Here is a 14,583-nt window from a genome sequence, read left to right as displayed (position 1 = left end):
CGGAAGAAGAACAAAGAAAAACAACTTTGCATTTTTTTAAAAAGTATAGGCTTCCTGGAGTGATTGGATGCATAGATGGGACGCATCTATGAATTTGACCTATAATAAAATTAAAATAATATTTTTATTTATAAAAAAGATTCAATTGCACTTACATTGAACCGTTTAGCACAAATTTCTCCAACAAAATAAAAGCGGAAAAATTCCAGAGAAATCACAATAAAATTCCCATTTAAAAATTATTCACTATAGCAATAAATTCCGAGGGGAATTTCGAACATCATTCACGATACCAATTTTTCGAACGTGGGAAATATTTCCTGGGAAATTTTGTTCACGATAGGGCCCAATGTCCTTCATTCTCTTCCTGATATCTTTTAAATATAATTTAACGTAAAGTAGCTTAATTTGAGTAGTTCTTGTTGTCAGTCTGTGGTACTCTTATTTTTCTGTCCTAGCTTATTTCGATTTTGTTTCTTGTTTTACACACTAACTTTCTTTAACCAGGCATATTATGTATATGCGGTAGTCTAGCTCTAGATGGACACCCTTCCATCTAAGGTTTTGTGTAGGATCTGTACTTACAGGATGGAAGGGTTGAAAAATTCTCACTATTACTGGTGGGAATGGTCTTATACCGTTACAAAATAGCTAGCTGCATTCCTCCCCTTACAATTTAACCGAAATACTCTGACTTCAAGAAATGCCCATCAGTTTACACTTGAGCCCAATCTCGGAAGTACCATCAAATACAAAGATTCTTTCTTTAGTCGCAATACTTTAAAGTGGAATTCATTACCCGCCTCAGTATTTTCTCTCATTTTAATGTTCAGAACTTTAAAACCAAGTGAATTTTTGTTACGATACGAATAAAAACAAATCTAATGCATTTAGCATATTCCTCAAAATCCAATAATCGAGGAACATAAATTGTTTTATTGGAAATCTCGGAAATTTATCACATTATTCACATTTTAGTCTTGGAGAAAAATAAACAAGCAATTGTTTAAAAAAAGAGAGCAAACACCTTTTTCTTATATTAAATTCAAACCACTGGCCCATCGAATTTTAAAATAAAATTAATCTAAATAAGGAAGAATGACTTCACGAATCACTCTAGGTGATATATGCCAAAGTAAATGATGCACATGAGGTCGTGTAACAATAACCAGTCTATCATCGTCTTTTAGTGTCTTTAGGCCAATTTCATCTTTTAAGTAAATATCGCGTTGTTCAAACGGAATAACATCAAGACTCTGGTTAAAGTATCCAAAGTGGCTGTAATGAGAAAAAAAAATAATTTTGAATTAAATTTGCTTATTAATTAAATAAGTTATTAACCCTCTGTCGGCGAATTTGGCAGGACAAAAATACAAAAATTACGATTTTTCAAATAAGTGGTCACAAAAAAGTCTCTTTATAAGGGTGAAAATATTTTTTTTTCGGAATTGTGAATACAATATTCGAATTTCTCGGAATATTCTACATCAATTTCATACTTAATTCTTTATAAAATATTGTGACTGAAAAAAGTTCTAGCGACATGAAAAAGTATAAACCAAATTCGCACCCGTGTGCCTATCACGTCACAAAAAAGAGGTGTGGCTACAGAGGGTTAAGGTTAAACAGGAGCTAGAAAACTTATTGCACAACCTATACATTTACCTTGACTGCCATGGAGTTATAACACCATCATTTGGACCACCAATCAGTATCATTTTCTTCAACTTTGTTAGAGAACTCTTAAATTGTGTAGAATTTGAATTGTGTATCTCATTGTTAATCAAAGGCAGGAAAACACTGTACTTAATATACAGATCAAATTCATTTGGATCATTCCAATAATTTCCCACTGATGTATGCTGTCCAACTCTTGAATAAAACAACTCATAAGCCGTTCGAGCTGTCAAGTTGGGAAAAATTAAGTGAAGAAATTTGGCTGTAATCAAAAGACAAGTATTATTATATTACCATATATTTGATTTAAAAAAATAAAAATACTCACTTCCATACTGTCCAGCTTGTGGTGATGACAATGATATGAAATTTTGAATATTGTGTTCTGGGAAAGATTGAATGACTGCCCGAGCTATGAGTCCACCTTGAGAATAACCTAAAATAAAGAGCTTTTTTTTAATTGGAAGCACCAAATAAATGTAGAAATCTATTTAGCACTGATTGGGTTCGACTTGGTGAACAAAGGTAACAATAACTTTTTTCTACAATCAATTGATGATAATATTTTAACTTCTAGTACTCGTAAATATCTGCTATAGGTAGTAATGTATACTCTAATTCAGAGGTCATCCGAGTCAGAGCTTTGCAGCTTAGTCTTACTGCCTGTTTAAAGACCAGAAGTAATTTTTATTAGGTAGGTACGTGTTTTCAGTACGTGTTTTTTACATGACTGCAGGTAACCCTTTAACAAAAATAGATCATTTTATGTGACAAAGTTGACAAGCTTTGACACTCGCATATCTCGGGCAGTAAAAAAGGTATCGGAAAGATTTAAACGGGTCTCGAAAGAAAGAAAACTGTTCTTATTATAAAAGAATAGCATCCGAAGCAGCAAAATAAACTTGTTTTGTATTTGCTAACGATAATATTTCAAAAACGATTAGTTTTTTCTGACTTCGGATTCGAGTTCAGCACACAAAAACCTTCATAAAAGTATATTTTTGTTTCGATATCAAAAGTGTTATCAATTAGTTATATAAAAAAAAGCCTTTCCTATCGAGCTGAAAAAAAATTCAATTCGAAGACATTTCACTTTTATTATGTACGAAAAGAATAGGTCAAATGAATGAATGAATGAAAACGGGTCAAGAAGTAGAGCATCGCTTTTTCTTTCTGCCACCAGTTAAAAATTCAATATATCGCCTGTAGGAATCTGCAGTTATAATAGCCTTTACAGCGTTTTCAGTGTTCGCATAAAGAATATCAAAGTTTGTGTTTTTTTAGTGTTTGGATTTTTTCACGTCCGTCAGAAGAATTGGGTTTAGGTTTGCGCTTGCCGATACCCATTTAAGTACTGTAATAGAACTGTCCTCAGGTGACGGGTAGAGGAATGCTCGGTATTTCTTTGAAATGCAGGGTATGTGAAAATTTAAACACTAAACGCGGTGCAACAAATATTACTTTGTGAAGGAACAAAGAACAACAAAGCAAGGGAGAGTGAAGATAGAGTGACTAATTTTACGGTGCACGGAGTCGGAACCCAGTACCAGCGTCTAACAAGGGTGAGCACGCAGGCCCCAGGACGCGATGCACAGCGACTGCAAAAGAAATGAAAAGGAATATGTAAACCCTTGCATGGGAGTGGCATACTTGGCTTCTAACGAAAGTATCACTACAAGCAAGTGCTATGAAGGTAACCCGGATCTTTTCAAGCGAATCCCCAAAATACTTCGAGCCTCGTACACCTCCCCAAAGTGCAAAACTCATAGAAAAAGAAATAGAGCCATTCTCAGTAACTCTTGCAGCTAGTCAAAAATATTAGCATGTACAATTAAGTTGGTATTGAGGAAATAGAAGTGTCCGAACTGGACCAAGAAGGTTTGCCCTACGACAGCTCGGCCATTCCAAAGTAACAGAGAAGACATATTGACCTTGTTTATAGTTTTTCTCGTTGAAGAAGCAATCTTTTTTCTGGTAAGTCTTAAGGGCTCATGATAAAGTTAATGTTCTAGAAGTTTCACGAAAAACTAATTAAACGTAGCCAGATTATTCACAGATAAACAGTCTTTGTTTGTTAATAATTTAGCTATTTTGAATCAAGGGGCACGGTAGTGCCCAGCCAAGTTCTCTAGCAACTTTGGCACTATACCCTTATTTACAGGAAACAACTCAGGCCATTTTCGACCCCCCTCTAACTTCCACACCAAAGATACTAGAAATTTCAAACTCGCTTCATTTGTTAAGCTAGTCAAAACAAAACTCCTCACATTTCAGCTTGCTACGATGAGTAGTTTCTGAGATATAGGGCTTCGAAAATCTCAAAAACCGTAACTGACTGACTGACTGACTGACTGATTCACTCACTGACAGATCATCAAAATTATGGAGAACTTCCCGTTATCGTAGAAACTTGAAATTTTACACGGTGATAGGACTTGTGGTGTATACAAAGGAAAAAATCGAAAATTTGAGATTTTCAATTCAGGGGGCGTGGCATCCGCCCATTTCCGCTGAATTTTCATCAAATATTATAGAGCACTTCTGATTATCTTAGAATCTTGAAATTTGGTAGAATGGTAGAGTTGGTAGTTTATACAAAGGAAAAAATTTAAAATTTGAGAATTTCAGTCAGGGGGCGTGGCAACCGCCCATTTCCGCTAAATTTTCATCAAATATTATAGAGCACTTCTGATTATCTTAGAATCTTGAAATTTGGTAGAATGGTAGAGTTGGTAGTTTATACAAAGGAAAAAATTTAAAATTTGAGAATTTCAGTCAGGGGGCGTGGCAACCGCCCATTTCCGCTAAATTTTCATCAAATATTATAGAGCACTTCTGATTATCTTAGAATCTTGAAATTTGGTAGAATGGTAGAGTTGGTAGTTTATACAAAGGAAAAAATTTAAAATTTGAGAATTTCAGCCAGGGGGCGTGGCAACCGCCCATTTTCACTGAATTTTCATCAAATATAGAGATTTTCAATTCTACAGCCTTACCTTGCAAAAAGTAGTGAAATCACAACAAAAACATTACTGTTAAAAAAAGAGCCAAGTTCTCCTATGTTGAAATTATGCTGGCACAAAAAGTACTGAGATGTAAAAGTGTACCAAGTTCTAAAGTTTGGGTTCAAATTCGTATCAATAAAATTTTGATTTTTTACTTGGCAATTTTTGAAATAACTTTAAAAATCGGAAATTAAAAGAAAAATTGTCAAGAGAACAATCAAAATTTTATTGATACGAATTTGAACCCAAACTTTAGAACTTGGTACACTTTTACATCTCAGTACTTTTTGTGCCAGCATAATTTCAACATAGGAGAACTTGGCTCTTTTTTTAACAGTAATGTTTTTGTTGTGATTAGTTTTCTTGAAACTTCTAGAACTTCAACTTTATCATGAGCCCTACCAAGTTTCAAGAAAAAAGATTGCTTCTTCAACTAGATAAACTGGATAATAAGCGTGAAAATTTCCTAAATATGCAAATAGAATGGCCGAGCTAAGGATGAATGTCCTAAAGCCAGATCAGAAGATGTCGGAACATAAACAAATAAAGACGTGGGCAAACAAAGATCCTCAACAAAAATACTACTGTAGCAGTTATTCATTATAATTATCATTCATTTACTTAACTATTTAAATTTTTCAATTCACTCAATTTCAAATCAATATCTAGTAGACTTTCGTAGTTCGCGAACGAACTAGTTTATCTTGGTGAACTAGTTAACTTAGTTCACTTACTTAGTTCAATTTAGTTCGCGAATAGCGAAAAAGATTTGTTTCAACAAACTAAACAGCAACCTAGAGCAGTCGTAATATGACATTACTCAACAGCTTGCGCTCACCTTCATTATCATTTTTTTTTTTATATACACATGTATATTTTGGGTGAAAGGAAGTCCCACCTGTATAGGGAATTTTCAAATTTGGTCCTTGTCTCCTAGTCTTATACGACGACAGCGCCCTTTTAACCCGACAGAAGTTTAAAGAAGAGGTGCAGAAACCAAAGTGCATATGAAATTGCATCCAATTCTTTGTTGAGCGAAATCAGTTCTTCTGCTCTACCTCAAAATTTAGATGTAGGTAAAATAAAAGGTCGCTTGCGCCAGTATCAGCGTTTCTTCATCAAACACCACTTACTCTTATTTCTGAGCAAGAACAAAAAACAAGTAGCATCTTGGTCCTTGCATTACTATGATTTCCATTTAATGAAAGCAAAACGTACTTCTTCTAGTCTTTTGTCAGGATTCAGGAACCAGAAAGCTCGACAAGTAGGGTAGAAGGGGGAGGATTTGCCAGGATTTAGGAAAATTGACTTAACGCAAAGTTTTTACGTTTCTTTTAATTTTTTTATATCTGATATTATTATTGACTTTATTATCTTCACTTAAATATTTTTTTCATCTTGATATATTAATTTTTTCTATTTTTAATAATTTATTCAAAAAAATGAAAAGTGATGTGGCAAAGCCTCCCCAAGTGGGAGGCTTTGCCACGGGGGTGGGGAGGGATTGCCAGTTACCTAAATATCAAAGTTAATACAAATAAAACCAATAATCATAAACAAAACTTCTTTTTAGCTGAAAATACGAAGAAGGGACTGATTTTAAAGGATTCTGCCATCCTCTTTTGAGGAAGCTTGTTTCTGGCAAATGTACCCCATGGGGTGCATTTGCCAAAGCAAAACCTACCCAAAAACGAATGGCAAATGCACCCCACAAGCTAATCTTTCAAAAATTTACTTATAACTTTTTTATAAGTTAAACAGTAAAAAAAATCGCTTCTACACAGCATAGTACACATAATTTTGAAAAGATATTTGTATCAAAAAGTAATTTAACACGACAAATACCTACAATTTACGACGGTTATGTACCTTCATATTTTGGTTCTCAACATTAAAAAACTAACACAAGCGTCTAATTTATTTCGTGTCCAGCCAAAAGCTGTCAAACTTTGTGCAAAGTTTTCAATCATAAATGTGCAACAGAAAATGATTTTTCGGTATTTAATATTCTGTTGGTTTGGAAAAAAACCTGGACTGGCAAAGGTACCCCACTGGCAAATGCTCCCCCTTCTACCCTAGGTATATGAACGAAATTAAGAATTTTTATAGAAAATAAAATATGTACATATCTCTTATTTTTAGGTTGTATTTGTTTTATTATGTAGAATGCGTTAATTTTACATAAAGGAGAATGGGCATATTGGACGTTTGGCGGCCAGTAATGAATTTGGTATCAAATGAAAGAACTATAACGTAGGAAAAATTTTTACTATGGCCGTTTCGTTGTATTGCATTTGGAATGGAAGATATGGCAATATTAGTGTTGTTAATGCATCGAGCAATATGCGAAGGGCAAATTGAATTACTATTTTAATTAAATTATGAAATATGATTTTATGTCATTTTTTCTATGATTTAAAACCTCAATCTTGAATATCCGACCAATGGAACTCAAAATTTAAGCTTTTTAAGCCAACCACTTCAAGATTTTGTTTTTGAGTTTTCAAAAGGAAAAAACAAACAAAAAATTGAAAAAAAAAGTCTTAAAATAGACTCGAATTGATGTTTTAAAAAGACAATATTTTGGGATCTATTGGTTGGATATCCAAGATAAAGGTCTTCAGGCTTAGGTAAAATGACAGATTATCATATCTTGCACTTAAAATACACGTTCAATTTTAAACATTGAGACAAATTGCATTAACTTTTAAATGCAAAAATGCATTTTATCCGTTTGTGAAGAACGTTAGAAAGATACAACTTCTGCACAATGTATGTAAGACTTAACAACATCAAAAAATAACAAAATCGTTCTTGGCCGCGGAACGTCCAAGTTCCATACAAAATTGCCCATTCTCCTTTGGATATAGTTTGTACAAACTAATTTTGTTTTTTAATTCTAACAAAACCAGAGTGATTAAAATAAATTGAACTAAAATGAACTAGTTCAGAACGAGTTCAGTAGCGTGATTTGAACTAAAGTGATCGATCACTCAAATGAACTAAAGTGCCCAACTCTAATATCTAGGTATTTATCAATGTATTCGAATCACTCTATTTAAATTAACTATCGTAGTAACCTTTGAAATTTCATTTCATTAGCTGCGTTCCTTTGGAAATATTTATCTACTTTTTAGTACTTAAAGCTGCTTTGAACTACTTTTTCAGTATAGCAAAGTAGATCAAAGTAGTTTTAAGTACTAAAAAGTAGATAAATATTTCCAAAGGAACGCAGCTATTATTGTAAATGTTACTTTTATTATTCGTTCTTAGATTTTCATAGAATCTTGTTTTCTTTAAAATTAATAAATAATTTGTTCTAGTTTTTTTTTATACGTTTTCGTCTTTTAATTTTTCAACTTGAATTTTATTGAATGGGTATTGGTCAAGTCTGAATCAAGACCATTATCTATACTACCATCCAGCCCACTTCAAAAACACACAAGAGAAAAGAACTATGAAGTTTCCTATCGGCAAAAGGCATCTCGACAACAGCAGGTTGTCACCTATTTCCGATTTTCAGGATAAAAGGATAAGACATACTGAGAACCAAAAATATATACAAATGAATTGTAGTATTAACCAACTCTATTAAAAGATGAGACGAAGAAACAAGAAAAAACCTTTATCATACCAACAAAAAATAAGTGAAAATTCATTCATGGATCCAAATAAACTTTTAATGAACTTTGATCAATAGTAATTAATCGCAAATATGTAATTGAAAACAAAAAATAATAATAAATATTTATTACCTAGAAAATGAACTCCTTCCGGATGCATATCATTGATTTCCTTCACATAATCGCGTATTTGTTGAACTTGTTTCCATGCAGCCTCCAAACTTGACCATCCACTAAACTTATCACAATTGTAGACCTTGGTGCCGGGATGATTCTAGTATTTGATTAAAAACAAAAATATTTACACATTAACATTGAAAACAAACGCAGTTAAAAATATAGTAAACAAATTACAAATTGAATTTCTTTTTCAAGAATCGTCATACTATCGGATCCAGACATTATGCCATGCAGCAGAACCACAGGTTTATAGGCATTTGTTATTTCGATTAATAAAAAGCACACAAGTAATGTGCGAATTTTGTCAAAAAGCCTCATTTTGTTAATATTAATATTTTAATTAATAAAAACTGAAAAGAAGTCGAGCCCTCACAAGTTCTTTGTTTTCTAAAAATGGTATGATTATTTTTTTTTTTTTACTACGTAATCCCCTTATCAAAACGAATTTGTTTTGTTTATAATTGACGTTACGTTACGTAGGGTGACAGCTAGAGATGAGCACCCTTCAAGCAAGAAAACGGAGTCCAGAAAAGACAGTCCGACCTCCGACCGAGAAAAGCCGGGTTGCACTCACACACTTGCAACTTTTTGTGTATGAACACAAAGTCCAAGAGAATCGTGGTGAAAACTGAGAAAAGGAAAAAAAAAGTAGACAGACATAGCCAACAAGAGCAAAAGCGTCATTTTGTTATTTTTTGTTGAAGTGTTTGGTCGCGTCGTGTCTCGTGTCGTTTTTTGTATAATGTTAGTTTATTAATTATAAACAATTTTATTAAATTATAACCAATATGGAAATGTCATCCCTTTCTTATTCCTCTTTCTGGTAGGTTTTCACTGCTCCGGCTCAGGTCCGCCTTCGGCTCCATTTTCTCGGAATGGAGATTTTCACCACACCAATACATATGCAATCGACTTCGCGGTGATTATAATTTCCATACTAATTTGAGCCGCCTTCGGACCAGTTTCTGATCCGAAGTCGGACTCAGCTCCGCCTCAGGCGGAGCGGATTCGGACCGAGGTCGGACCTGTTTGCTTGAAGGGCAAGCAATCATTCATTTGGAAGTATTTCACTCTCACATATAGATGTCGCACTGAAAAGAATCAGTTAAATTCAAATAAATTTATAACGTTCGAAAGAAATGTTCCCAATTTGGTTTTTTTTTTGCACTTTCCAATTGGATGGAAATTTTCACCTTGCTTAAATTTTGACACTACTTGCGTAAAGAATACTCCCTTCAAGCAAACAGGTCCGACCTCGGTCCGAATCCGCTCCGCCTGAGGAGGAGCTGAGTCCGACTTCGGATCAGAAAGTGGTCCGAAGGCGGCTCAAATTAGTATGGAAATTATAATCACCGCGAAGTCGATTGCATATGTATTAGTGTGGTGAAAATCTCCATTCCGAGAAAACGGAGCCGAAGGCGGACCTGAGTCGGAGCAGCGAAAACCTACCAGAAAGAGGAATAAAAAAGCGATGACGTTTCGCATTTGCGACCAAAAAAAGAACAAGATTTATTTTTTTTTTCACTGAAACTGTTTTATTTTTTATTTTATTTTGGCAAACGAAATTTTCACAATAAATACAATATAAAATACAATACATTTTTTTTCATTTTATTTCATTTGATGCTGCTGCTGTTGTTGGTGTTTTTTTAGATACCCAATCGCATGTTTCACCTTCTAGATTTTTCTTCATCATTAGAGATTACATCTACAACACAAGAAGAAACAACATTTTAACCCAAACACTTTGAGCGATATATACAACATACCTTTTTTTGTTTCCATATTGTTTATAATTTGATATTGTTTATAATTATACTAATATTATAATAACATCGACACGAGACACGACGCGACGCGACTATACACTTCAACGAAACATAACAAAATGACGCTTTTGCTCTTGTTGGCTATGTCTGTTTCACTTTTTTTTCCATTTCTCACTTTCCACCACGATTCTCGTTCGACTTTGTGTTCATACACAAAAAGTTGCAAGTGTGTGAGTGCAACCCCGCTTTTCTCGGTCGGAGGTCGGACTGTCTTTTCTGGACTCCGTTTTCTTGCTTGAAGGGCTATTGGGCTTAGCCAAACGTCAGTGTCGAAGAAAAAAAAAAAAAAAAAAAAAACAAAAAAAAAAAACTTTTGACATTTCAATTTTGAGGAAAAGTGGCATGTATTATGCATGTATGCTTTTGTTTTCCTCAGAATTGATTTGATTTGATTGGTTGGTTTTTTCTTGCACTTCTTTAATAAACAGTTATGATAGAAAGGAAAAAGACAAAGACAGATTGCTTAAAAGCCCAATTGGAATCAAATTCTCGAGTTTTATAGCCTGTTGTCACTGAGCCCAAATGAGATAATTACGATAATTACGCAAATTATCTCATTTCGAATGTCAAATTCTATAGAAACAAAATTGAATTTGAAGCCTAGTACGCAGATCGGGAAAAGACAAATTTTATCTCTACAATTTTAATCTCTACAAAACATTTTTTAATCCTGCGCAAAATTTTTAAGTTGGAGAAATTACCTAGGGTAAACTGCCCAATCATTGGCACCTTAAGCGAATGTCGCACCAACTTTAATTCGCAGTTTTTTCCGTAGGTATAGCATAAAACTATTATTAATACTTTTTTTGTAACTATAAATATCTCATTTGCTAAGAATATGCCAAAAAAGGTGGGAAGAGTGAATTTTTAAACAAAAAATAAAAAATAGTAGCTGTAAATGGTTTTTTAACTCAAGGTGCCAATGGGTGCGTTCACGTACGCACAGATACCCTATCCAAGATACCTAAGTATCCGATACGTTTGTGAACACGAATCAGCTGTTTTTCAAATCTCACATAAGATACACGAGAATCCAGAAATTTTTAGGATGCCTTTGGATTTTTTTGCTTGTCAACACAAATGTTCACGATCAGCTGAGATTTTATATGGGATTACAACAACACAAAGGTATCCGGATACCCTTGGATCGGTACGTGAATGCACCCAATCACATAGGGAGTGGCAACAATATTGCAGTTTACCCTAAGTTTTTTCTTCTTTCAAATTAAATTATTTTTTTTTTGTTTTTGATTTGATTCTGAGTTGTATTTGCTTCGTCTTCACTTTCCAAATATTTTAATAAAGAGTCCACCTTAATTTTGTTTGAATTTTTTTCAATTTTGTTTTATTTTTTTTTCCTTGTCCACAACGGAGGGTATGCGGTAGCGGTACGGGTAGCGGTAACGATATTTGTATTAAAAAAATTCCACATCTGAACGTTCATATGTCAGTTTGGATTTTTTTTCATACAAGTACCGTTACCTCTACCCGTACCGCTACCGCATACCCTCCGGTGTGGCCAAGCCTTAAATGCTTCGAACATTATTTGTCCGCGCAAAAGTAAGTGGAGACTTTTTCTTTACAGCGGCTCCAAATATTTAAATTTTGCGCGTGAACACTCGTTCTCGTACTGCTTGGAAAAATATTCAAGACAAAATTTGTCCTGAGAAAAAATTTGTATGAGAAATAAAATTTTTCCCGATCTGCGTACTAGGCTGAACTCTGAACGGAAAAGAAATTTTGGTGCAATCAAAACTTTTCCATGGAGAACGAATGGGTTTAGCAGTTTAATAAATCGTTTAATACTACGTTTCCACCTACCCTAAATCCGAGATTTAGCTAAGTAGAATAAATCTCGAGAATTGTTTTAAATCTACTTCGTTAAATCCCAGATTTGGATTCAGCTACCCAAAATCTTAGATTTTCACCTACTTTCAATCAGAGATTTAGAATAAAACTCGAGATAAATGCTAAATCTTCTTAATTAAATCTCGGATTTAGGGTAGGTGGAAACGTAGTAAAAAATTTTGCGCAAATGTTTTTTTTTTTTAACTAAAAAAAAATTTTTCTTTGCTCTGAGCTTCGTCGATTTGCTCAGGATAAAACAATCGAGCAAATCGATCCCAACGCTGAGGGAAGCCAATTTCACTTATTTTTAGTGGTTTGATTAAAAAAAATTAAGCACAAAAATAAAATTGTTGAAATGGTTTAGGAATTTACATTTGGACGGTCAAAGTTTATTTCATATTTTAATCTGAGAGGTCTGAATATAATCTGCTCAGAGCGTTCAATTTTATACAAGAAAAAGATTAAAACTAGCCTTTTTGATGAACCATTAAAAAGTTATAAAATTTCAAACTCAAAAACAATCTTTCCCATATAAATCATATGGGAAATAGAAATTTGCGATGCGGCGGTACTTAATGTTAATATTAAGAGCTCAAACTTTTACAGTATTTTTTTTCGTCATTTCCAACAATATTTTCGGTAATACTTTGAACAAAAAAACATTTTTTTTAATCAGTTCTATTACATATGTTGTAGATAATTTCACGACGAACAATTTTTATAATGACCTCTGATGACCGTTGAGCAATATTTGCGAAAAACTGATTTTCGTGACCTTGTGACCCTTATAACTTTTTAAGCCAGCACGATATCAATGACGATTTTTCACATCTTCATAACAGCACCGTAATAAGGGGCCCACTAGCCCACTATAAAACCTAAAATTACTGGACTATTAGGAAAACACCCATATTATGATTGCCTAATCTAAATATTTAATAGTCACCCCTATAACGTAAGTCGTTTTTCGTTTGTACTTAAACTACACAAAAACGACTCGCTCTCAAAGCCAAAATTGTTTAATGGGAAACAGCGTTTTTTACAGGAACCATTGCAGACAATTTTCAACCTCTTCTTACTTTTGTACCAAAGAAGTACCTAACACAAAATTATTATTCTCATGGTTTGTCAATCTTGTCAACCACAAGAACCTTCGAAAATTTAAGCTACTTGGCATAAGTATTTTCTGAGATACAGCGCTTCAACGAGAGAACCACAATATAAGACCAGTATTTTTATTTTGTTAGAATTCAATCTCCCTATAACTTTCACTTTAGTCTTGCTGAAATAAGCTAGATAAACCATCGCTATCTCCTGATCTGTAAAGAGATAAGTTATTGAGTTGAATAAATTGAACTTAGATAATAGGGGGGTCATTCCGTAATTTTGAAAATGATAATCGAATTGACGATAATCGTTTCATAGTTTGATTCAATATTTCCAAAACAGTTTATATAAATAAAAGTTTTCATATCCTTAGAAGTCGAATTAGTCTAGGTGAGCTAATAGTTGCCTCCTAATCGATGGCCGAGGTCTATTCCCGAAATTGAAATTGTTTTTTTATTTTTTTTTGTTTTTTTTCTGTAAGTCAATAATCGTCAATAAATAAACGATAGCTAAATAGGATTTTATAAAAGTGTTAGGAATTTATTCCAATCAAGGCGTTGCAACGATCAAATAGCAAACTCCACAAACAAAAATAATGACTAATTTCTACAAATAACCATTTTAAATTATTTAAAAATATTTTACTACCACTATACGCATTTTCCACAATTGTATTCAATATAAGTAAGTTTTGAATTTTGGGTCTTAAAAAAAATGTATATCCGTTCAGCTACAGCAAAATGTTTTGACGCACTCATTTTGGAAAAGGAAAATTTTCAAAAGTTACTTAATATACGCATAGAAAGGCAACTTAGATTTGAATATAAGTGCACATGAACATTTTGATCTCCTATTAACGTTTATGAATATTATTATAAACTATGTATATTATAATTCTCACAGATTTGTTCAAAATTTTCACCTATGCATTCAAAAATGAATAAATTCAAAAACGAATAAATTCAAAAAAGATTAAATTCTACGAAAACGAGACCTATTAAGCTATCGTTTATTTATTGACGATTATTGACTTACAGAAAAAAAAATTTCAATATCGGGAATCGAACCTCGGCCACCCGATTAGGAGGCAACTCACCTAGACTAAATCAATTTCTAAGGATATGAAAACTTTTTTTATTTATAGAAACTGTTTTGGAAATATTGAATCAGGCATGATTTAAAATAGCTTTGAAGATTCTAAAACTGTGAAACGATTATCGTCAATTCGATTATCATTTTCAAAATTACGGTGTCATTTGTAAATATTATCTAGTGCATAGAACTATACCTTAACTGAAGATATTTTCTAAAAGT

General features: G+C 33.2%; 1 protein-coding gene across 1 annotated transcript; it reads right to left on the bottom strand.

The window, feature by feature from the left end:
* Positions 1–916: 916 nt before the first annotated feature.
* Positions 917–8,894, bottom strand: LOC129905792 (lysosomal thioesterase PPT2 homolog). The gene is made up of 5 exons (XM_055981357.1): positions 8,660–8,894; positions 8,438–8,579; positions 2,006–2,113; positions 1,666–1,939; positions 917–1,278 (listed from the first exon to the last, which is right to left on the bottom strand). The coding sequence occupies exons 1-5, from the start codon at positions 8,801–8,803 to the stop codon at positions 1,080–1,082; spliced, it is 867 nt and encodes a 288-aa protein (XP_055837332.1). The 5' UTR covers positions 8,804–8,894; the 3' UTR covers positions 917–1,079.
* Positions 8,895–14,583: the final 5,689 nt, after the last annotated feature.

This window comes from Episyrphus balteatus, chromosome 1 (genome assembly GCF_945859705.1).
Source record: "Episyrphus balteatus chromosome 1, idEpiBalt1.1, whole genome shotgun sequence".
Lineage (NCBI taxonomy): Eukaryota > Metazoa > Arthropoda > Insecta > Diptera > Syrphidae > Episyrphus > Episyrphus balteatus.
This window is presented reverse-complemented; position numbering and strand designations above follow the sequence as displayed.